The following is a 25903-nucleotide window of genomic DNA, read 5'->3' as shown; positions in this document are numbered from 1 at the left end:
GCTCTCATCCAATTCAAAGTGTACCTCCCAAGGCACAGATTCAACGGGCATGTAGAATACATCGTCATATCTGCTGAGTAGTTGCTCTTTGGACAGGGGTCCATGCTGGACATGATCCACGATGTGCAGATAATTTGGTATCATACTGTACACATACCTAAACCTGAATTAAATACTATGTCAGGTATCATACAGTATACATACCTAAACCTGAACTAAATACTATGTCAAGTATCATACAGTATACACACCTTAACCTGAACTAAATACTATGTCAGGTATCAAGTATCATACAGTAGGACACACCTGAACAGGTAAACAGTCCCTAAACCTGAACTAAATAATGTCAGCAAAGGACCTATGTCAGGAAGATGCTGGAGTATACATACCTAAACCTGAACTAAAAATGTCAGGTATCAAAAGACACACCTGAACCTAAACAGTCCCAGAATATCCATGCTACAAAAGTATCTATATCCACTGTAAAATGTGTCCTATATTGAAATAACTTGAAAGGCCGCTCAGCAAGGAAGAAGCCACTGCTCCAAAACCGCCATAAAGAAGCCAGACTACTGTTTGCATGTTTGGAGGAAAACAGGTATCATACAGTATACATACCTAAACCTGAACTAAATACTATGTCAGGTATCATACAGTATACACACCTTAACCTGAACTAAATACTATGTCAGGTATCATACAGTATACACACCTTAACCTGAACTAAATACTATGTCAGGTATCATACAGTATACACACCTTAACCTGAACTAAATACTATGTCAGGTATCATACAGTATACACACCTTAACCTGAACTAAATACTATGTCAGGTATCATACAGTATACATACCTAAACCTGAACTAAATACTATGTCAGGTATCATACAGTATACACACCTTAACCTGAACTAAATACTATGTCAGGTATCATACAGTATACATACCTAAACCTGAACTAAATACTATGTCAGGTATCATACAGTATACACACCTTAACCTGAACTAAATACTATGTCAGGTATCATACAGTATACACACCTTAACCTGGACTAAATACTATGTCAGGTATCATACAGTATACATACCTAAACCTGAACTAAATACTATGTCAGGTATCATACAGTATACATACCTAAACCTGAACTAAATACTATGTCAGGTATCATACAGTAGACACACCTGAACCTAAACAGTCCCAGAATAACAGCAAAGGACCTATGTCAGGAAGATGCTGGACTAAAAATGTCAGGTATCATACAGTATACACACCTTAACCTGAACTAAATAAAGGTATCATATATCCACTGTAAAATGTGTCCTATATTGAAATACTATTCAGGAAAGTATACACACCTTAACCTGAACTAAATACATGTCAGGAAGAACCTTAACCTGCTATGTCAAAACAGTATACCACCTTAACCTGAACTAAATACTATGTCAGGTATCTACAGTTACACATGTTTGAACTAAAAATGTCAGGTATCATACAGTATACACACCTAAACCTGAACTAAATACTATGTCAGGTATCATACAGTATACACACCTTAACCTGAACTAAATACTATGTCAGGTATCATACAGTATACACACCTTAACCTGAACTAAATACTATGTCAGGTATCATACAGTATACACACCTTAACCTGAACTAAATACTATGTCAGGTATCATACAGTATACACACCTTAACCTGAACTAAATACTATGTCAGGTATCATACAGTATACACACCTTAACCTGAACTAAATACTATGTCAGGTATCATACAGTATACACACCTTAACCTGAACTAAATACTATGTCAGGTATCATACAGTATACACACCTTAACCTGAACTAAATACTATGTCAGGTATCAGGCGTTTGCATGTAGAGCCTGAGAGGAGAGAATGTTTTTGCGTCCACAAATTACATATTCGGTCACAAAGATGCCCATAGAGCTCATTAGCTCTCCTGAGTACAGCTTTAGTCTAGTATCACTGGGCAAGAGGTGTGTATCAGGTGCCAGGTTGATTTGGTCTTTGTAGCTCATTACGTTGCTTGTTGTGTAATCGTAGTGTCACAAACCATTTCTTCCCTCTTGAGTGTACAGCCCCAATTGATTCATGCATGTAAATGTCACTTTCACCGTTCTGAAACTGAGTGACATCATCAACACAGTAAATCTTGCCCTCACTCACCCGTCTTTTTCTTTTGAGACACACTTTTACAAAGTGATTATTAGTTCCACAAGCTCTGCATGGTTTTCCGTAGGCAGGGCAGTGCTCTTTGCCTCGTGCCTGTGTATTTTCACAGTATTTACATCAATGCAGGTGTAGCAGCACGGTGGCTAGGAAAAACTCCCTAAAAAGGCCAAAACCTAGGAAGAAACCTAGAGAGGAACCAGGCTATGTGGGGTGGCCAGTCCTCTTCTGGCTGTGCCGGGTGGAGATTATAACAGAACATGGCCAAGATGTTCAAATGTTCATAAATGACCAGCATGGTAAAATAATAATAATCATAGTAGTTGTTGAGGGTGCAGCAAGTCAGCACCTCAGGAGTAAATGTCAGTTGGCTTTTCATAGCCGATCATTGAGAGTATCTCTACCGCTCCTGCTGTCTCCAGAGAGTTGAAAACAGCAGGTCTGGGGCAGGTAGCACGTCCGGTGAACAGGTCAGGGTTCCATAGCCGCAGGCAGAACAGTTAAAACTGGAGCAGCAGCACGGCCAGGTGGACTGGGGACAGCAAGGAGTCATCATTTCCCTCTAGTGGTGTGGGGGCTGTGCTTTGGCAAAGTGGGTGGGGTTATATCCTTCCTGTTTGGCCCTGTCCGGGGGTGTCCTCGGATGGGGCCACAGTGTCTCCTGACCCCTCCTGTCTCAGCCTCCAGTATTTATGCTGCAGTAGTTTATGTGTCGGGGGGCTAGGGTCAGTTTGTTTATCTGGAGTACTTCTCCTGTCCTATTCGGTGTCCTGTGTAAATCTAAGTGTGCGTTCTCTAATTCTCTCCTTCTCTCTTTCTTTCTCTCTCTCGGAGGACCTGAGCCCTAGGACCATGCCCCAGGACTACCTGACATGATGACTCCTTGCTGTCCCCAGTCCACCTGGTCATGCTGCTGCTCCAGTTTCAACTGTCCTGGGCCCTAGGACCATGTCCCAGGACTACCTGACATGAGGACTCCTTGCTGTCCCCAGTCCACCTGGCCATGCTCCTGCTCCAGTTTCAACTGTTCTGCCTTACTATTATTCAACCATGCTGGTCATTTATGAACATTTGAACATCTTGGCCACGTTCTGTTATAATCTCCACCCGGCACAGCCAGAAGAGGACTGGCCACCCCACATATGCTCTCTCTAATTCTCTCTTTCTTTCTCTCTCTCGGAGGACCTGAGCCCTAGGACCGTACCCCAGGACTACCTGACATGATGGCTCCTTGCTGTCCCCAGTCCACCTGACTGTGCTGCTGCTCCAGTTTCAACTGTTCTGCCTTATTATTATTTGACCATGCTGGTCATTTATGAACATTTGAACATCTTGGTCATGTTCTGTTATAATCTCTACCCGGCACAGCCAGAAGAGGACTGGCCACCCCACATAGCCCGGTTCCTCTCTAGGTTTCTTCCTAGGTTTTGGCCTTTCTAGGGAGTTTTTCCTAGCCACCGTGCTTTTACACCTGCATTGTTTGCTGTTTGGGGTTTTAGGCTGGGCTTCTGTACAGCACTTTGAGATATCAGCTGATGTACGAAGGGCTATATAAATAAATTTGATTTGATTTTGATTTGATTTGATCATGCCAGGTAGTCCTGAGTCATGGTCCTAGGGCTCAGGTCCTCCAAGAGAAATAAATAAACAATTAGAGAGAGCATACTTAAATTCACACAGGACACCGGATAAGACAGGATAAATACTCCAGATATAACAGACTGACACTTGCCCCCCAACACAAACTACTGCTGCATAAATACTGAAGGCTGAGACAGGAGGGGTCAGGAGACACTGTGGCCCCATCCGATGATACCCCCGGACAGGGCCAAACAGGCAGGATATAACCCCACCCACTTTGCCAAAGCACAGCCCCCACACCACTAGAGGGATATCTTCAACCACCAACTTACCATCCTGAGACAAGGCCGAGTTTAGCCCACAAACATCTCCACCACGGCACAACCCAAGGGGAGGCGCCAACCCAGATACATGCTTTGGGGTTCTCTGTCTTCACAGTTCATGGTGAATTACTCTGCCTTGATTTCTTTCGTCTGAATGTCTGCCTGGCAACAGCATGAACAGTATCAACATCGGTGCATGGCGTTTCCATTGCTCTCATTCTCATGTCACTGACTTCGGCAGTGCAGCACATTTCAAAGGCAGTTACTAATGTAGGCAGGGCAGGGCAGGGCTCTTTGCCTCGTGCGTGTGTATTTTCACAGTATTTACACCAAATCAAATGTATTCATATAGCCCTTCTTACATCAGCTGATATATCAAAGTGCTGTACAGAAACCCAGCCTAAAACCCTAAAGAGCAAGCAATGCGTCTCTCTCTTAGTAGACGCCGGCGCGTATCCTCAACGTAAATGACGTTCCTGGTGGTTTTGAAGTAATTCTCCCATGCAATCCAATATAGCCTTTGCATCACACTGTTGTCGTGCTGTGAGGGTGAGTTTGTGCCGGTAGAAATGCCTGCATTCGCTGCCCATTAAACTCCTCATTTGCCGCTTGGACCTCGTTGGGTTGATGTAGACCGGTTGCCAGCGCATAGTCCTCGAATTCATCCCTGAAGTTGTACCAATTAGTATTCGAGACCCCTGTGAGAACCATGGGATTTGGTGGCGGAATGTTCGCTGCCATAGCGATGGAATAGGAGATATCTTTGCCTTCAGCCATCGAGGTAACATTAGGTAGTGATGCTCGCTTGCCAGCTAACAACGAGTTGATCCGTGTTGTGACTAGCAGTAGGAAACGGCGTGTGTTCGCATATGGAACGTAACCGCGCCAATACTGTACTCAGCTACAGAAATAACAGACGTGTGGTTTTCAAGACACTTCTGATACCATGTTTCAGTACGATATGTTGGATAAAGGAATGAAGAATGAAGACAGACACCAATGTCAAGTTCAATAGCCTTGTTCAAGCGTTGTACAAATCCCTACACACGGAGTCCAGGAAACAGTCCGTCTTGTCGATTACCTATCAATTACACTCCGTAACAATCATCCTGGTCATTTCTACTGCCTCTGATCGAGCGGACTCCCTTGCTTTGTTTGTAAATTAAGTCTTAGTGTTTGAGCGTGCCCCTGGCTATCTGTAAATATATATATATATATTTTTAAATAGAAAATGGTGCAGTGTGGTCTGCTTAATATAAGGAATTTGAAATGATTAAATTATTCAACTTTTACTTTTGATATTTAAGTATATTTTAGCAATTACATTTACTTTTGATACTTAAGTATATTTAAAACCAAATATATATATATCTATTTGTTTTTTTACTCAAATAGAATTTTACTGGGTGACTTTTTCTTATGGTATCTTTCCTTTTTCTCAAATGACATTTGGGTACTTTTTCCACCACTGGTCATTGTAACTATCATGTACATTTCAGCCGCATTTGGTCAAATTTAATGTACAGTGGACACCACCCATTTCCTCATCCTTATTACTCCACCCCTTTCACCTGAGCAGGGATATAAGGCCAGAGCTGCTTCATCACTGCACAACTGCAACCTGCAATTCACTTCTTCAATCTACTGCTCCTAAATACTTGTAAGTTCATTTAAGAATTTGAGGTAACTCCTATTTTCACGTGTGTTTTTTCATTTATGTACAGGGAATGGCCAGTTAAATGAGGTCTTAATGAGATGCATTTCTATTAATTTTGTGTATTATTTAGTTGGTTTTTACATTTGTCATTTAGAACTGAAATGATCCATTCTCATTATAAAAGGGCTAGTTTAGGCACATTTTCTCTCTCTTCCTTTTTTGTCTAAATGTGTTTTGCTCCTTGCTGTTTGTGTGGGTGTTTACTATAATAAACTGCAGCAAATAAACAATATAAATTCTCTCTTTCAGAATCATGAGTATGAACTACATGAGCACCGAGAGGATTCTGCTGAAAGGGGACTACCTCCTCTCCAACAATGGACAATTTAAAGCCATCTTTCAGGTACAATAGTTAGTGAAACACGTACATTTAAATTATATTAACATTAGATATCTGGTCTGCAACTTATTTTGACCTTAGAAGGTTTTTTGTAGGGATATAACGATTCAAGCTGTGATCAGACAGTGTCATTAAATCAATGCTGTGTAATAAATTATGTAGTCAAACTTTAATTATATATTTAAATGTTTAAAGCATATGTGTACAACAAAAGTTCAACATTCACCTTCTGCTACCATTAACGTCAAGCCATCTAGCATACAGTTTGATGCATTCGATAAATCCAGCATATGCACCACACAACTCACTGCAACTGGCTCTGCAACGCAATGCTGCAAGGCAAACGCAGCGTTCAATTGGAAATTATGTTGCATATGTTGGATTTATCAAACGTATGCATCAAACTGTACGTGTAGACGGCTTGACATTAATGGTAGCAGAAAAAGTTACTGGCAAAGTGAGAAGATTTAACTCTGGTGCCTTCAGCTGAACCTTAATCTTGAAACATTATTTTTATTCTCTAATATATATTTTAAAAAATCAAAAGTTTGGGGCCACTTAGAAATGTCATTGTTTTTGAAAGATAAGTACATTTCTTGTCTATTAAAATAACAACATCAAATTGATCAGAAATAGGTTCGATTACAGGCTCAAAATGACCAGCAACAAAGAACTTTCTTCTGAAACTCGTCAGTCTATTATTATTCTGAGAAATGAAGGCTATTCCATGTGAGAAATTGCCAAGAAACTAAAGATCGAGGCATCTGTTTTTTCTCTATGTAAGAAAAGCTATTCAATAATTGACTACATTTCTTTCTCTCCAAAATTGCATTCAACAATTTACTGGATAAAAAAAATGATTACTGGATTTAAAAAATGATAATGATCATTCTGATTAATTACACCAACAGAAAAATACACTTTTATTAAATTTTTTCTCCTACACAGCAACTGTAGTAGGAGAATCATCAGCGAGCATCTTCTGGATCCGAAATTTAAATACGTAAATTAAAATATTTACCATTACAAATGTAGACAGAGAAAATCCAACCGCTGATATAATTTGGTATGCCTTTAAGGTGTACATTGGGGCGGCAAGTAGCCCAGTGGTTAAAGCGTTGGACAAGTAACCGAAAGGTTGCTAGATTGAATCCCTGAGGTGACAAGGAAAGAATCTGTCGTTCTGCCCCCAAACAAGGCAGTTAACCAACTGTTCCTAGGCCGTCATTGTAAATAAGAATGTGTTCTGACTTGTCTAGTTATACCATTTTTAAAAACATTAGGGGAATGATAATCTCATACTCTGCAAAAAGTTACATCTGATTTAGAAATTAAAATGCAAGATAAATAAATCACAATCTTAGAAAGCCCATAAATCTTTACAAGATAAAGAAGAAAATAACATTTTCTGAATTTACGCAGGAATACGATCTTTTACTTTTGAAGAGAGCCAACAACTACAGGTTAAACTCAAATAAAGCATATTACTTGATAACCCTGGTAAATATCTCTCAAAACGAATACACGCTAAACCAGTTATAATTGTAAAATATACACATTCATGTTAATTAGAAACAGCGCAATTAATTACAATTTTAAAAGCTTTATGGAAAATGATATAAATCCGAATTAAACAGGTGGACGAATCCTATAGCCTTGGACTCAACAACCCTGAAGCAATTATCAGCAGACGAAAAATAAATCCAGAGTAGTGATGCTAGTTGTGCGGGTGGGTGCGGGCAGCGAACGTTTGAAAAGCATGCATTTTGTTTTACTAGTGTTTAAGAGCAGTTGGAGGCCACGGAAGGAGTGTTGTATGGCATTGGAGCTTGTTTGGAGGTTAGTTAAGTGTCCAAAGAAGGGCCAGATGTATACAGAATGGTGTCGTCTGTGTAGAGGTGGATCAGGGAATCACCCGCAGCAAGCGCAACATCGTTGATATATACAGAGAAAAGAGTCGGCCCGAGAATTGAACCCTGTGGCACCCCCATAGAGACTGCCAGAGTTCCGGACAACAGGCAGGGCAGGATGGATATAGGTCTATAACAGTTTTGGTCTAGGGTGTAACCTCCTTTGAAGAGGGGGGAGGACCACGGCAGCTTTCCAATATTTAGGGATCACGGATGATACGAAAGAGCAGTTGAACAGACTGTTACAACCCCTATTACCAATGGCGGCAGATCATTTTAGAAAAAGGGTCCAGATCCCAGCTGATTTGTACGGGTCCAGGTTTAGCAGCTCTTTCAGAACATCTGTTATCTGGATTTGGGTGAAGGAGAAGCAGGGGAGGCTCGGGCAAGTAGCTGCGGGGGGTGCGGAGCTGGAAGTCAGGAAGAAAGCATGGCCAGCTGTAGAGAAGCTTATTGAAATTTCGGATTTATCATGGATTTATCAGTGGTGACCATGTTACCAAGCCTCAGTGCAGTGGGCAGCTGGGAGGAGGTGCTCTCGTTTTCCATGGACTTTACAGTGTCCCAAAACATTTTGTAGTTTCTGTTTGAAAAAGCTAGCCTTTGCTTTCCTTACTGACTGCATGTATTGGTTCCTGATTTTCCCTGAACAGTTGCATATTGCGGGGACTATTCGATGCGGGTGCAGTCTGCCACAGGATGTTTTTGTGCTGGTCGAGGGCAGTCAGGTCTGGAGTTCTACCTTTTTTTGAAAGGGGCATGCTTATTTAAGATGGTGAGGAAATTACTTTTAAAGAACGACCAGGCATCCTCGACTGACGGGATGAGGTCAATATCCTTCCAGGATACCTTGGCCAGGTCGATAAGAAAGGCCTGCTCGTAGAAGTGTTTTCGGGAGCGTTTGACAGTGATGAGGGGTGGTCATTTGACTGTGGACCCATGGCGGATACAGGCAACGAGGCAGTGATAGCTGAGATCCTGATTGAAAACAGCAGAGGTGTATTTGGAGGGCAAGTTGGTCAGGATAATGTCTATGAGGGTGCCCATGTTTTTGGATTTAGGGTTGTACCTAGTGGGTTCCTTGGCAATTTGTGAGATTGAGGGCATCTAGCATAGATTGTAGGACTGCCGGGATGTTAAGCATATCCCAGTTTAGGTCACCAAACAGAACGAACTCTGAAGATGAGGGGCAATCAATGAATTATGGGCACAGCTGGGAGTTGCGGGGGGTCTATAACAGGCGGCAACAGTGAGAGACTTAATTCTGGAGGGATTCATTTTTAGAATTAGAAGCTCAAACTGTTTGGGCGAAGACCTGGAAAGTATGACAGAACTTTGCAAGCTATCTCTGCAGTAGATTGCAACTCTTCCCCCTTTGGCAGTTCTATCTTGATGGAAAATGTTGTAGTTTGGTATGGAAATCTCAGAATTCAGACACGGCAAGGACATCAGGGTTGGTGGACTGTGCTAAAGCAGTGAGTAAAACAAATGCAGGGAGGCGGCTTCTGATAACATGCATGAAACCAAGGCTTTTTCGAAGTCAACAAATGAGTGCCTGGGGACACGCAGGACCTGGGTTCTGTGTGTGTGTGCGTGCGTGTAAATGATGTATGTTTATATAGGCACCTGAGCTGAGCAATAATAGAGACTAGGCATCTACCACTCCACTCATTGTGGTCTCAGAGCATTTCATATTATTCTGTAAGTAAATCCAAGACACTGCATTTATTATGGATATGCAGTGGTGATTTTTAGCATGTAAATCTTGGTGGGTGAACAAATAAAATGTTTTAGATGCATGACAGCAATGCCAATACAACACTAAGCAATACACGAATTGCACTATAATGGTGACAAATGGTGCCCACAAACTGTTAGAGCCTACATAAAGCTGTCCCAACAGCAGAGCTTTCTTTTCAGCACAATTGCGTAAATCATTATCACTGCTACACCTGGCTATCAGCGGAGCCTTGTCTGGCAGCGACACGGTTAATTCATCCTCATTTACTGCCCTTTAAAAAAACATAGCTGATATGGCTGACTTGCTTAAACAAATGTGGTTTCTACTGATAATTGAGTTGTACAAACTATGGCATAAGGGGACAACGAGCAGATAAGAGGCAATCTGTAATTTCGAGTACAACATTAATGAGCTGACGCAGTCAATATAGCTTTGTTAAGCACTTTTGAAATGTACAGCGACAGAATTCAGAACATGGTCCGTTCTTACAGCATTCTCCCTGTACACCAAGTCAGTACCATAGGATAAAGGGGGCATATAAGCAGACAATGAAAGCTCTTACAATATTCAATGATTACATTACTCTAAAATAGGCTACATGGGCACCACCAAGTCAGAACAGTAGGGGGGAAGGGACCAAATTATTAGGGTGAGGCACATGGGCAACTAACAGCTTACTACACAAAATACACGTAGTAGTACTTTCTTAGCTACAGTATACATATCTCCCTGTCATATTACATCATTTATGCAGCTGCAAACAAGACATTTTTGGACTCCCCTTGTTGTGACGTGCTCACTTGAACAGGAAGGTGGCGCGGCGGTCCTTGTGGGCAAATTTTTCATCAGTCTGGCATTTCCTGGATTTATGGTGCAAGACAATTGGGGGGGGGGGGGGGGGGAACAAGGTTGAATCATGACGTCAGTGATCTTCAGGTCGGAGCTCTAGAAAGAGGCCAAGGTTCACAACTTTGAATTCCGAGTTGAATGACCGTTCAAAAATGTATTTTCCCAGTCTGAGCTTGTTTTTTTCCAGAGTTCCCTGTTGTCTTGAACTCATTAAAATCTGAGATTTCCAAATTTCCAGTTGTTTTGAATGCGGCAGAATGCATGCTGGATTGACAGCATGGCCAAATGTATTTAAACTTTTCTGGCCCATGGTGTTGAATGTTTATCCTTTTAAGCTTGGAATAGAGACCCTTAAACCCAGACTTGGACCAAACACCCTCTCCACTGAATAGCAGGCTAGTGATTGCTTTGCAATGCTTGCAGTTAGCCACTGATTCTTTCCAAACCACTCATTGTTGAATTTGCAATTCAACTTGTGTAATGTTTATAGTCGATGAGCAGCAATACATTTTATCTATAATTTCTCTTCATATGACAAGGATTGAATAGGATTTGCCAGCAGACTGTCAACGTGATTCATGAAGATGACTGCTTGTCTACTTGCTAGCTAAAATGTTGAAAATATGATATGTTGACATGATCAGTCCAATCAAATCTACGGTAGATATGTGATTTAACAATTTATCTGTGGCCAACGACCTTGAGCCTTCTTGGATGGGCACTTCTAATGTAACTATGGCAGCACCCATGGGACTTGAATTTGAGGTCTCGATGTATATTTTGCGGTTATGTGGTGTTCCAATGAGTGACAGAACATTGAGCCAATCACTGCACATCTAGAATACATTACCAACTCCTAAGCTCTGTATTTTCCAATGGCTGTCCCACCACCAAAGAAAGCAATGAGCTATGCTGAAACACCTGCATTTTGAAGCTGCCTTACTCAAGAAAGCAAAAAAGAGACCATGTTTGTTTGCGGATTTATTAACTTTTTTACATTGTTTGCAAACTGATATGTGACACGTATTAATGCCCAAAAACATACAAAAAAGGCTCTGCCCTCAATGACGGGTCACCATTGATATGTTACGTTTCCTAATGTGTGTATTCATTTGTGGATGTCCATTATACATTCCGATTGATATGTTACGAATTGCAGATTTTTATTTAGAATGGGAAATTAAACTAATCTTAGTGCATCGATTTACATCGCATCAAACCATTCTCTAATCAAACCACATCGAATTGTTTCAAATGAAAACGTATAATTCCTGTATCATATCGCAGACCATCTAGATGCGTATCGAATGGAATAGATGCACACCCTTAATATTTTTATTTAGTAAACGAACACTTTTTCATCCTAAACGTTTAAGTAATCATTTAAAAGTGGATGAAAGGAATGCACAGCAGTACAGAGGTCATCTTTGTCTAACATGTTTATATGCAAATACATTTTCTCTTTGCAGACCGATGGCAACTTTGTGCTCTACGGTTGGGGTCGGGTTGTCTGGGCATCAAACACTGTGAACAAAGATGCTCAGAGGCTCATCCTCCAACAGGATGGCAACCTGGTCATCTACACTACACAGGACCATCCCATTTGGTCAAGTAACACTGGCCGTTGCAACAATACACAAAGAGGCCACCTCACCCTCACTGACAAAGGTACCCTGGAGCTCTACAGAGACCTAGTGGTGATCTGGACATCGTAACATCGACCGGCCCAACAATGCACAAAGAGGTCACCTCACCCTCCCTGACGAAGGTGCCCTGATGCTCTACAGTCCCAGAAATATGGTCTGGTGCTCTCGTGAGGACACTAATAATGAGGCAGAGTAACATCTTCACTTGACCATACCTGTCTACATCTACCACTAAGCTGTATTCAAAAGGCTTGAGGCTCTAACCCTTTGATTTGGTCAAATAAAAATGTATTGACTTAAAGTAGTTGTAATTCTGTGCATTGTGTCAGGTACTCTCTATATTCAAAAGACAAACATCACTAACTTTTCATGAAGAAAATGTCTGTATTGGCTCATATAAAAGAACATGAGATCTGACTGTTTTTCATGTATATTTTTATTATGAAAGACACTATCATGCATCACAACAGAATAATTTATGGAGGGACACATACACAACTGCAACGTTATAATCCATGTATGAGTCTGTATTGGCATTTGTCCCATAGAGAATGCTCGTGGCCTTGATGTCGCATGGGCAGCACCAGAGGGCTTCCGCCATTTTAAAGTGGTCAAAGTAGTCAACTGAGTGGGGATTCCTATGGGTTGTAGCCTCAATGGCGCTGCCCATGCTGTCACAGATATAAAGATGAGTCCTATCTCTATGGGTGTGTGGGCCCATGTGTGATGTTACAGGAAGGCACAGTCTCTCCAGTACAGAAGGGTTTCTGTTGCTGAGGAAGATGAGTTCTTTCTTCCCTTCCTCTGTCTGACCTTTATAGAGAAATCTCTCAATCAGTTCATGTCATAATCTAAACCATCACAAACAGTGGTGAAAGTGAATATCTCTTACTGTGTGGGTGTTGTAGCCAGTGGCGGTCCAGGTAGTAGAGGTACCAGCTCTCAAACTCCTTCTCACTGTAGAGAGAGACTGGTACTGGAACAAACGGGTCCATGCTGTCAAAGCCCTCCTGTAGGAGGAACACAGAGGATGAGGATGTTTTTAATAGGTGAACTTCTGTTTCTATTTGACTGATGATGCATATAAACACATCAGAAGGGTCTTGTCCAAAAACATCTAGATCATTCCCTTGTTAGCCCAGATCAATAGACACCAAGGGTTAGAGGTAGTTTTTGGACTGGACATATAACATTAACCAGGATGTAATCATGACCCCTGACCTCTCCCAGCAGCTCCTGGGGCAGGTAGGCAGAGCTTGGAGCGTAGAGAGATCCTGTCTCAGACAGCGTGGCGATGACCACCCCTCCACATGGAGGAGAGAGAGGGACAGAGGTGTAAATCACAATCATGTAATTTTCTAATGTCTATTAGAGGATAACCACCATACAGTTCTCACCCAGTCATTGTTGATCATCTTCCTCAAGTTATGAACCAATGTCAACTCCTCTGGAGCCACCTGGCAGAGAGGAGAGACACAGAAAAAGTAGAGAGAAGGGAAAAGTGACAGGGGAGAGAAAGGTCAGTCAAGTAAGCAATCTTTACACAGAAATTTCAAAGGCAAAAATGGAAGCAATAGAAATCTTTTTTTTTCATAGATCCACAGTGAGGTGAATGAATGTATTAGTACAGGGCTCTTGTCTTCCTTCTTGAGTGTGGTCCTTCCCCAGAGGCTGTTGACTCCAACAGCCACAGCCAGCCTGAAGCCCCCTTCTGTCCCCCCAGCCTGTAGCCTCAGCTCCTTTAGAACTGCCCCCACCACATCACTGCTGCTCTTCACACGAGACACTCCCTGGGGTGAAAAACACAGCTTAACAATGATACCACATATGAGATTCTTAAGAGAAGTGCACTGAACCAATTATGTTTCAGAACTGGAGCCCAGACGCAAGGCGTCCACATGATTCCCAGCCAAAACAGGTCGGAACAGTTTTTGCATATATTATGACTACGTTGTGATGTTTGTGTTTTCTGGAGGCAAGCCAAAGTTGGTAGCTGAAATCTACACCCCTTCGTAGGGATTCTGCAATAAAGTCTTTGTCATTCAACAAGAGATTACTTGTTTTCATGCACATTTTTTAATTGAAAAATACTGCACAATACATCTTAGTTAAATATAAAATTGCATGACTAAGATCTCCTTGGCCAAAACGTCATAACAGATTAAGTTATGTTAGATTAATTCTGACTACGGCATCTTAAACATGGACAAACAGCACTATTAACACTTTCTAATTTTTCAAGTGAAGGTCTTTCAAGGGAGCATGCGAGCACACTCGTTCGGTTCGCCTAGCCAAGTTCGGTCAAACTGAAGGATGCTGACGCCTTAATAAAGGGCACGTTGACACTGGACTCACCATGTCCACCAGCACCCCTAGTGGCCGTCCCTCCTCAGTGCTCTCTCTCTTAGTCCACACGTACCGCTGCCTCAACTTGATCTAAAACAACAAGGGGAGACAGTCACAAATACAGGATGCCTCAAGGAGTAAAAATATGCTTAACAACTGTGTGCAATAGTATTTAAAATGCCATCTCGGTACCCCACACACACAATTATCAGTAAGGTTCCTAAGTCAAACAATGAATTTCAAGCACAGATTCAACCAAAGGCCAGGGAGCTTTTCCTATGGTTCACAAAGGGCACCTATTGGTAGTTGGGTAAATATACAAATAAAACAGACATTGAATATCCCTTTGAGTATGGTGGAGCTATTATTGATGCACCATCCAAAGTGTCAAATTAAACCCACAACGATACAGGCGGCAATCCTAACGTAGTTTCCAGAGAGGCAGGATCCGCTCAGGGATTTCACCATGAGGCGAATCGTGATTTAAATAAGGTTTGAGTTTAAAGGCTGTGATAGGAGATAACGGAGGATGGATCAACACAGTAGTTATTTCACAATACTAACATAATTGATAGAGTGAAAAGAAGGCAGCCATCCTGTTTGCAATAAGGCACTAAAGTAATACTGAAAAAATGTGGTATGAAATTAACTTTTTTTCCTGAATACAAAGTGTTATGTTTGGGGTAAATCCAACACAACAAACACATCACTGAGTATCATGTCATATTTTCAAGAATGGTGGTGGCTGCATCATGTTATGGGTTTACTTGTCATCGGCAAGGCCTCTGGAGTTTTTTTAGGATAAAAATAAACCGACACTGGGAAACAAACAAAGCCAAATATACACTGGAATTGCTTACCAAGATAACATTGAATGTTCCTGAGTGGCCTAGTTTTTAAAAAATTAAAAGAAAAATGGCTGTCTAGCAATGATCAACAACCAACTTCACAGAGCTTGACAATTATTTTTTATAGAACAATAGGCAAATATTGTAGAATCCAGGTATGCAAAGCTCTGAGACTTACCCAGAAAGACTCACAGCTGTAATTGCTGCCAAATGTGATTGACATGTATTAACTCAAATCAAAATATTACTTTTTTTATTTTCCATTGAATTAAAGAAATAACATGTTTCTTCCACTTTGAGAACTTGTGTAGATCGTTGACAAAAAACAACAATTAAATCAATTTTAATCTGGCTTTGTAACAACACAATGTGGAAAAAGTCTAGGTGTGTGAATAGTTTCTGAAGGCACCATCTTATTTCTAATGTTAGGATTAGGGGATGGTAAACTGATCCTTGAATTGTTCCTACAGGCAACACATACAGTACCAGTCAAAGGTTTGGACACACCTACACATTCCAGGGTTTCTTTCTTTCTTGTACTATTTTCCACATTGTAGAATAATAGTGAAGACATCAAAACTATGTAATAACACATGGAATCATGTAGTAACCCAAAAAGTGATTACAGCTTTTTGGGTTTGTACGGTGTGCAAAGCCTTGACAGTTTTGCACACCGTGTGTCCAAACTTTTGACTGGCAATGTACCTGGCGCCCACTATCTATCTGAGGAGGAGGGGCTCCCTTGGAGAGGAAGTGTTCATTGGTGGTTCTGAAGTTGCGTAGCCAGTTGGAGGCCTGTATTGGCTAGTCAAAGCGGGAGGCGTGATAGGAGGAAGGCAACAGCTCCTTACAGTTCTTCACCCACAGGTGGGCTATAGAGAGGAGATTATTATCATCATCATCATCATTATTTTGTGTGTCTGTGTGTATGCCACGTCGGGGTGTGTGTGTGTTACTCACCATCTGGTATGTGTAGTACCAGCCATCCCTGTGTGGAGCAGTAGTGGACAGTATGACAGAGAGACATGGTCTTCCCACTGCCCTTCACACCATCTACACAACCAGTCAAGGTCAACACCAACATAATTCAACACAATACAGGTAGACAACACAGGTCATAGAGAGGTACGGGGATGACTGTGTGTACAGTCGTGGCCAAAGGTTTTGAGAATGACACATTCATTTCCACAAAGTTTGCTGCCTCAGTCTGTATGATGGCAATTTGCATATACTCCAAAATGTTATGAAGAGTGATCAGATGAACTGCAATTAATTGCAAAATCCCTCTTAAACCATGCAAATTAACTGAATCCCCCCCAAAACATTTCCACTGCATTTCAGCCCTGCCACAAAAGGACCAGCTGACATCATGTTAGTGATTCTCTCGTTAACACAGGTGTGAGTGTTGACGAGGACAAGGCTGGAGATCACTCTGTCTTGTTGATTGAGTTCGAATAACAGACTGGAAGCTTCAAAAGGAGGGCGGTGCTTGGAATCATTGTTCTTCTTCTGTCAACCATGCTTACCTGCAAGAAAACACGTGCCGTCATCATTGCTTTGCACAAAAAGGGCTTCACAGGCAAGGATATTGCTGCCAGTAAGATTGCACCAAAATCAACCATTTATCAGATCATCAAGAACTTCAAGGAGAGCGGTTCAATTGTTGTGAAGAAGGCTTCTGGGCACCCAAGAAAGTCCAGCAAGCGCCTGGACCATCTCCTAAAGTTGATTCAGCTGTGGGATCGGGGCACCACCAGTATAGAGCTTGCTCAGGAATGGCAGCAGGCAGGTGTGTGTGCATCTGCACGCACAGTGAAGCGAAGACTTTTGGAGGATGGCCTGGTGTCAAGAAGGGCATCAAAGAAGCCACTTCTCTTCAGGAAAAACATCATGGACAGACTGATATTCTGCAAAAGGTACAGGGATTGGACTGCTGAGGACTGGGGTAAAGTCATTTTCTCTGATGAATCCCCTTTCCGATTGTTTTGGACATCCGGGAAAAAAAGCTTGTCCGGAGAAGACAAGGTGACCGCTACCATCAGTCCTGTGTCATGACAACAGTAAAGCATCCTGATACCATTCATGTGTGGGGTTGCTTCTCAGCCAAGGGAGTGGGCTCACTCACAATTTTGCCTAAGAACACAGCCATGAATAAAGAATGGTACCAATACATCCTCAGAGAGAAACTTCTCCCAACCATTCAGGAACAGTTTGATGAAGAACAATGCCTTTTCCAGCATGATGGAGCACCTTGCCACAAGGCAAAAGTGATAACTAAGTGGCTAGGGGAACAAAACATTGATATTTTGGGTCCATTTCCAGGAAACTCCCCAGACCTTAATCCCATTGAGAACTTGTGGTCAATCCTCAAGAGGCAGGTGGACAAACAAAACCCCACAAATTCTGACAAACTACAAGCATTGATTATGCAAGAATGGGCTGCCATCAGTCAGGATGTGGCCCAGAAGTCAATTGACAGCAAGCCAGGGCAGATTGCAGAGGTCTTGAAAAAGAAGGTTCAACATTAATTGTCAATAAAAGCCTTTGACACTTATGAAATGCTTGTAATTATACTTCAGTATTCCATAGTAACATCTGACAAAAATATCTAAAGACACTGAAGCAGCAAACTTTGTGGAAATTAATATCGGTGTCATTCTCCATTTTTTGGGCCACGACTGTATATTAAATGTGTAAAGGTACACAGAGGTGTGATCAGATGTAACTGGTAGGGTAGGATACAGAGTAGGTAGCGCAGGGTGGGCTTGCTGTAGTCAGCTCTCTTCAGGTGAGATATCAGCTCCAGAGCAGGCTGCTTCACCATCACACAGCCCTCGTTAAAAGTCTTCACCTGGACACGGGTACATACAGTCAGTCATACTGTAACACACACACACACACACACAGAGACACACACACACAACCTGTTGTTGGTATCGTGGAGGCAGGCCATGGGGGAAGACAGTGTGGAAGTGGGAGGGGGGAACAGTGTAGTACTGCCCTAGGTGCTGTTCTGACTGACAGGCCTGGGGACAGAGAGAGATGAAACATCAGTGCCCTCCACACTTATTACCACATGCTACAGAATAAAGTGTGGTTGATTATTCCACCAACCGAGTCATTCTCCTGTGTTCTGAAGATGGAGAATGTCTCCGGTCTCATCTCCATGCCAACCGCCTCCTGCTGCTGGCCACACCCACTACCATGGAGCGGCCGCACCTGCGCTACCTGTCCGTGACATCATCACATTCCATAGGTAAGAGGCAGGTGTAGAGCGTCTATCATAGTCCAAAACATGTACGCCTAAGCACAGCAGTGTTCTAGAATTTAGAATGAACTACAGTACAGTGGTGAAGCACAAAACAAATTTTTACTAGTACCAGAAAGACATCTCCAGAAAGACATGTACTGTATATGTAGCGCTGACTTTTCAAAATGCATTGATCACATGGAAACTGACATCCCAATGCATCTTAAATGTTAATAAATATTCATAGCTAGCACTAGCTCAAGATGTCCTCTTACGGAGCCTAACCTCCCCGTTACTCCTTATGGTCCAAGGACCTTCTGTTATTTTCAGAGGTAGACTGGCTCTGGCAGCCAAAACCTCTAAGCGCCAATCGATTCTCAAATGCGATACTAGAAAAATAAAGCCCTTTACTTTTATATCACATCAAAATAATTTAACAACTGCAAAATATACACATATTGTACACCACAGGAGGTTGGTGGCACCTTAATTGGGGAGGACAGGCTTGTGGTAATGGCTGGAATGGAATAAGTGGAATGGTTATTATTCAGTCATTTCCAGTCATTATTATGAACCGGCCTCCCCTCAGCGGCCTCCACTGCTGTATATTTTTATTTAACCAGTTAGGCTAGTTGAGAAGAAGTTCTCATTTTCAATTGTGACCTGGCCAAGATAAAGCCAAGCAGTGCGACACAAACAGAGTTACACATGGAATAAACAAACATGCAGTCAATAATACAATAGAAAAAAGTATATATACAGTGTGTGCAAATGAGGTAGGATAAGGGAGGTAAGGCAATAAATAGGCTATAGCGGAGAAATAATTACAATATAGAGATACTGGGGTACAAAGGAGCTAAATAAATAACAGTATGGGGATGAGGTAGTTGGATGGGCTATTTACAGATGGGCTATATACAGGTGCAGTGATCTGCTCTGATAGCTGGTGCTTAAAGTTAGTGAGGGAAATATAAGTCTCCAGCTTCAGTGATTTTTGCAGTTCATTCCAGTCATTGGCAGCAGAGCACTGTAAGGAAAGGCAGCCAAAGGAGGAATTAGGTTTGTGGATGACCAGTGAGATATACCTGCTGGAGCGTGTGCTATGGGTGGGTGCTGCTATGGTGACCAGTGAGCTGAGATAAGGCGGTGCTTTACCGGCGCCGACAGAGATGGGCGCCTTGCTTCACGTTCCTAGGAAACTATGCAGTATTTTGTTTTTTTACGTGTTATTTCTTACATTGGTACCCCAAGTAATCTTAGGTTTCATTACATACAGTTGGGAGGAACTACTAAATATAAGAGCAACTCACCATCATTACAACCAGGAATATGACTTTCCGAACCGTATCCTGTGTTCTGCCTTCCACCCAGGACAACGGATTGGATGCCAGCCGGCGACCCAAAACAACGACGTCATAAAACAGGCGGTCTTCTGGTCAGGCTCCGGAGACGGGCACATCACACACCACTCCCTAGCATACTACTCGCCAATGTCCAGTCTCTTGACAACAAGGTTGATGAAATCCGAGCAAGAGTAGCATTCCAGAGAGACATCAGAGACTAACGTTCTTTGCTTCACGGAAACATGGCTCACTCGAGAGACGCTATCGGAGTCGGTACAGCCAGCGGGTTTCTTCACGCATCGCGTTGACAGAAACAAGCATCTTTCCGGTAAGAAGAGGGGCGGGGGGTATGCCTTATGGTTAACGAGACGTGGTGTGATCATAACAACATACAGGAACTAAAGTCCTTCTGTTCACCTGATTTAGAATTCCTCACAATCAAATGTCGACCGCATTACCTACCAAGGGAATTCTCTTCGATTATAATCACAGCCGTATATATCCCCCCCCCCAAGCAGACACATCGATGGCCCTGAACAAACTTTATTTGACTCTATGTAAACTGGAAACCACATATCCTGAGGCTGCATACATTGTCGCTGGGGATTTTAACAAGGCTAATCTGAAAAGACTCCCTAAATTGTATCAGCATATCGATTGCGCAACCAGGGCTGGTAAAACCCTGGATCATTGTTACTCTAACTTCCGCGATGCATATAAGGCCCTCCCCCGACCTCCTTTCGGAAAAGCTGACCACGACTCCATTTTGTTGCTCCCTGCCTACAGACAGAAACTAAAACAGGAAGTTCCCGCGCTCAGGTCTGTTCAACGCTGGTCCAACCAATCTGATTCCACGCTTCGAGACTGCTTCGATCACATGGATTGGGATATGTTCCGTATTGCGTCCAACAACAACATTGACGAATACGCCGATTCGGTGAGCGAGTTCAATAGAAAGTGCTGTAGCGGTATTTATTAGAGAGAGGTAAAGAAAGATTTTGTTCGGGCGCCAGGCAGGTATTAACCATGCCGAAAGGAAATGAGTAGAATAGAGAGAGTACCACTACCAGACCCACACACATCAGCAGAAGAGACTGCCTAGAGTGTAGCCTGTTTACCAGATAGCCAGTGGAGAGAAAAGAGAATAAACACCATATAAAACCCACATCACAGCACAGGGGTAACCCCAACAAGAATCCCTCATAATAATAATAATAATAATAATAATAATAATGGCAGAGCAATTCAACAGCAACTTCATACAAGAACGAACCCAGTCATCAACAGAGGATTTGCAATAATCTGTATTATTTTCTAGTGGATGAGTGCAGAGGGTATGAATGTGGGGGGTGTTCATCGACACAACAAAGACCTTAAAAATGTCCACAGTCTTCTCGGCCACATGTCATTAGTACACCTCACCTCAATACAGTTCACATAACAATACACAACTTGCAAGCAACCTCCCTTTTAACTAAAATGTCCATCCAAATACTTCTGGCAGGGAAATCATAGTCCAGCTCTAATGAACTTCAATGGGAAGTGCATTTGAAACATAGAGAGTCTGTTGCAGGGTAAAGCACTGGAACGAGAGGGAAGAGAAAGAGAGAAAAAAAGAAATCTTAGCTGTGGTCTTCAGGCCTGCCGATGTACTGTCTGAATGTCCGATGGTTTGTTTGTATGTTAAAGCTTCGCAACAATGTTGCTACTAATCCATGCGATCCATAACGGGCGTGGTCCCAAATAAAAACAACCACGATCTAAAGCGATCACACCGATGATTGAGTTAAATACTTTATAAACTACAAACGCTGAAAACAAACAAAACTTCTGCAGCACAGCACACACAATCAAACTGTCGCGCCACCCAAGTGCCCCTCCCCAAAGAGCTGAATGAGCTCTATTTCCTCCTTCCTTACTGCTGATGCGCTCTTAAAGTGGCAGTGCACGGTGAAGGCTCCGTGCAGATTTTGCCACAGTGCATTGACGATGTCGTACCCATAGTAACGATTAAAACATTCCCAAAAAAGAAACCATGGATTGATGGCAGCATTCGCGTGAAACTGAAAGCGCGAACCACTGCTTTTAATCAGGGCAAGGTGTCTGGAAACATGACCGAATACAAACAGTGTAGCTATTCCCTCCACAAGGCACTCAAACAAGCTAAGCGCCAGTATAGAGACAAAGTAGAGTCGCAATTCAACGGCTCAGACACAAGAGGTATGTGGCAGGGTCTACAGTCAATCACGGATTACAAAAAGAAAACCAGCCCCGTCGCAGACCAGGGTGTCTTGCTCCCAGACAGACGAAATAACTTTTTTGCCTGCTTTGAGGACAATACAGTGCTACTGACACAGCCCGCAACCAAAACCTGCGGACTCTCCTTCACTGCAGCCAATGTGAGTTAAACATTCAAACGTGTTAACCCTCGCAAGGCTGCAGGACCAGACGGCATCCCCAGCCACGTCCTCAAAGCATGCGCAGACCAGTTGGCTGGTGTGTTTACAGACATATTCAATCAATCCTTATCCCAGTCTGCTGTTCCCACATGCTTCAAGAGGGCCACCATTGTCCCTGTTCCCAAGAAAGCTAAGGTAACTGAGCTACAGGTGCATCAAAGCAGGGACCGAGAGACTGAAAAACAGCTTCTATTTCAAGGCCATCAGACTGTTGAACAGCCTCCACTAACATTGAGTGGCTGCTGCCAACACACTGACTCAACTACAGCCAAACTCCAACAACTCCAAACTCCACTATGGCCAAGATCAAAGAGCTGTCAAACACCAGAAACAAAATTGTAGACCTGCACCACGCTGGGAAGACTTCATCTGCAATAGGTAAGCAGCTTGGTTTGAAGAAATTAACTGTGGGAGCAGTTATTAGGAAATGGAAGACATACAAGACCACTGATAATCTCCCCCGATCTGGGGCTCCACGCAAGATCTCACCCCGTGGGGTCAAAATGATCACAAGAACGGTGAGCAAAAATCCCAGAACCACACGGGGGGACCTAGTGAATGACCTGCAGAGAGCTGGGACCAAAGTAACAAAGCCTACCATCAGCAATTGCATTGAAGATGAAACGTGGCTGGGTCTTTCAGCATGACAATGACCCCAATTACACCGCCCGGGCAACAAGGGAGTGGCTTAGTAAGAAGCATTTCAATGTCCTGAAGTGGCCTAGCCAGTCTCCATATCTCAACTCCATAGAAAATCTTTGAAGGGAGTTGAAAGTCCATGTTGCCCAGCAACAGCCACAAAACATCACTGCTCGTGAGGAGATCTGCATGGAGGAATGGGCCAAAATACCAGCAACAGTGTGTGAAAACCTTGTTGAATGTTTTCTGTAAGTCTTCACCTCTGTCATTGCCAACAAAGGGTATATAACAAAGTATTGAGATAAACTTTTGTTATTGACCAAATACTTATTTTCCACCATAATTTGCAAATAAATTCATTAAAAATCCTACAATGTGATTTTCTGGATTTTTTTATTCTACTTTTGTCTGTCATAGTTGAAGTGTACCTATGATGAAAATTACAGGCCTTTCTCATCTTTAAGTGGGAGAACTTGCACAATTGGTGGCTGACTAAATACTTTTTTGCCCCACTGTATATAGTACAAGTGAAAAGTTTAGCCACGATTACTCATTCAAGGCTCTTTATTTTCTACATTGTAGAATGATAGTGAAGACATCACAACTATGAAATGACACATGGAATCATGTAGTAACCAAAAAAGGTGTTACATTTTATATTTGAGATTCTTCAAAGTACCCACCCTTTGCCTTGATGACAGCTTTGCACACTCTAGGCATTCTCTCAAACAGCTTCACCTGGAATGCTTTTCCAACAGTCTTGAAGGAGTTCCCACATATGCTGAGCACTTGTTGGCTGATTTTCCTTCACTCTGTGGTCCAACTCATCCCAAACCATCTTAATTGGGTTGAGGCCGGGTGATTGTGTTTTGACCAGGTCATCTGATGCAGCACTCCATCACTCTCCTTCTTGGTCAAATTGCCCTTACACAACCTGAAGGTGTGTTGGGTCATTGTCCCGTTAAAAAACAAATGATAGTCCCACTAAGCCCAAACCAGATGAGATGGTGTATAGCTGCAGAATGCTGTGGTAGGCATGCTGGTTAAGTGTGCCTTGAATTTTAAATAAATTACTGACAGTGTCACCACCAAAGCCCCCCCACACCTCCATGCTTCACGGTGGGAACCACACATGCGGAGATCATCCGTTCACCTAATGTGCATCTCACAAAGACACGGCGGATGCAACCAAACATCTCAAATTTGGACTTGTCAGACAAAAAGGACATATTTCTACCAGTCTAATGTCCATTGCTCGTGTTTCTTGACCCAAGCAAGTCTCTTCTTCTTATTGGTGTCCTTTAGCAGTTGTTTATTGCAGCAATTAGACTTGGTCTTTTACCAAATAGGGTTACCTTCAGTATACCACCCCTGCCTTGTCACAACACAACTGATTGGCTCAAACGCATTAAGGAAATAAATTCCACAAATAAACTTACCAAGGTACACCTCTCGATTGAAATGCATTCCAGGTGACGATGTCATGAAGCTGGTTGAGAGAATGGCAAGTGTGCAGAGCTTTTGAGCTTTTCATCGTTTTGATGTCGTCACCATTATTCTACAATTTAGAAAATAAAGAAAAACCCTGGAATGAGTAGGTGTGTCTAAAATTTTGACTGGTACTGTATTTTTTAAATGTATTGTTTCTCGCTGATATGCAAGATAAGGAAGTGATGCATGTTAATGTTCAGACTGACTGTTGGGGCTCTTAACTAAACATCCCCATACAGAAGACGCCTTCGTCCAATGACTTATGTGTAATGGAAATGAGAGTTGAGAGTCAGCACATAACAATTAGGTATAAGGGACTATAGTATTAGTGCAAGCCTCAAGCTCTCTTCAATCTATTAATCAATCAGACACCGACAGTTGTAGCTGCTTTGTGTGATGTATTGTTCTCTACCTTCTTGCCAATTTGTGCTGTTGTCTGTGCACAAAAATGTTTGTACCATGTTTTGTGCTGCTACCATGTTGATTTGTCATGTGTTGCTGCCTTGCTATGTTGTTTTCTTAGGTCTCTCTTTGTGTAGTGCTATATATATTTTTTTTAATTCCAACCCCCGTAGGAAGCTTTTTTGCCTTTTTGGTAGGCCGTCATTGTAAATAAGAATTTGTTCTTAACCGACTTTTCTAGTTAAATAGAATAAATAAAGCTATGAATGTCATGGGATCTTGCACCATGGACTCATCGTTTGTCGTAATCTCAAGGATAGTCTGTGAAGGGCCATGGTCTGGAACATGAATAAGTACATAAACCCAGGTCAGTTTACACAGTTGCCATCTGTACTATTGCAGGGGCGACCTTCACTGTAAAATAATGACTATGTTATTAGGACTAGCAATGTAATCTAAACTCAATAGCTAGCTAACCTTGCATTAGCTAACTAGATATCTGCTAGCAAGTCACTGCAACATGCATCCTTGTTTTACAGTAACGTTACACTGCAGCAAGACTACAACAACTGTAGGTACACAACAATAATTTACCAACCAATTAATTCATTAAATTCCAAATGAAAATCCAAACAGGCAAGGTCATGTAGTTTTAGACGGTTCAGGTCTATTTTGAAAACACTGAAGAGTTGCACAATTTCGGTCGAACTGTCACGGTGCTAAATCCGTGGTAGTCGCCATTTTGGTTTGTAGACGAAGGATGTTACGTAGAGAGCTCAAATATGCGCATCGTTTGCGCAAATCCAGATGTCATCCACAGTTTTTT

At 42.3% G+C, this 25903-nt stretch overlaps 2 protein-coding genes and 1 pseudogene across 5 annotated transcripts in view; 1 reads left to right on the top strand and 2 right to left on the bottom strand.

Moving 5' to 3' along the window:
* LOC124005078 (28S ribosomal protein S29, mitochondrial-like) overlaps positions 1-25824 on the bottom strand; it is a 45639-nt gene extending 19815 nt beyond the window's left edge. Inside the window, exons 1-2 of one of the 2 annotated variants that reach the window (XM_046314007.1) lie at positions 25676-25824; positions 25374-25415 (exon numbers count right to left, since the gene is read on the bottom strand). In XM_046314007.1, the coding sequence (XP_046169963.1) occupies positions 25374-25412 (39 nt within the window). In that variant the 5' untranslated portion in view covers positions 25413-25415; positions 25676-25824. The remainder of the gene's footprint in view (positions 1-25373; positions 25416-25675) is intronic. The other variant, XM_046314009.1, reaches the window with a different exon arrangement.
* LOC124005080 (mannose-specific lectin-like) lies at positions 4296-12368 on the top strand. Of its 3 annotated transcripts, XM_046314011.1 has the most exons (4): positions 4562-5249; positions 5676-5756; positions 6063-6156; positions 12123-12368. In XM_046314011.1, exons 1-4 carry the CDS (start codon positions 5080-5082, stop codon positions 12366-12368), a joined length of 591 nt encoding a protein of 196 aa, XP_046169967.1. In that variant the 5' UTR covers positions 4562-5079. The 3 variants fall into 3 exon arrangements, 1 of the variants encoding a protein (XP_046169967.1); XR_006833563.1 differs by lacking the exon at positions 12123-12368 and having other exon boundaries at positions 4296-5253; positions 6063-6146; XR_006833562.1 differs by lacking the exon at positions 12123-12368 and having other exon boundaries at positions 4313-4877; positions 6063-6146.
* On the bottom strand, positions 12399-18965 carry LOC124005115 (annotated as a pseudogene).
* Positions 25825-25903: the final 79 nt, after the last annotated feature.

Source organism: Oncorhynchus gorbuscha, linkage group LG19 (genome assembly GCF_021184085.1).
Source record: "Oncorhynchus gorbuscha isolate QuinsamMale2020 ecotype Even-year linkage group LG19, OgorEven_v1.0, whole genome shotgun sequence".
NCBI lineage: Eukaryota > Metazoa > Chordata > Actinopteri > Salmoniformes > Salmonidae > Oncorhynchus > Oncorhynchus gorbuscha.
This window is presented reverse-complemented; position numbering and strand designations above follow the sequence as displayed.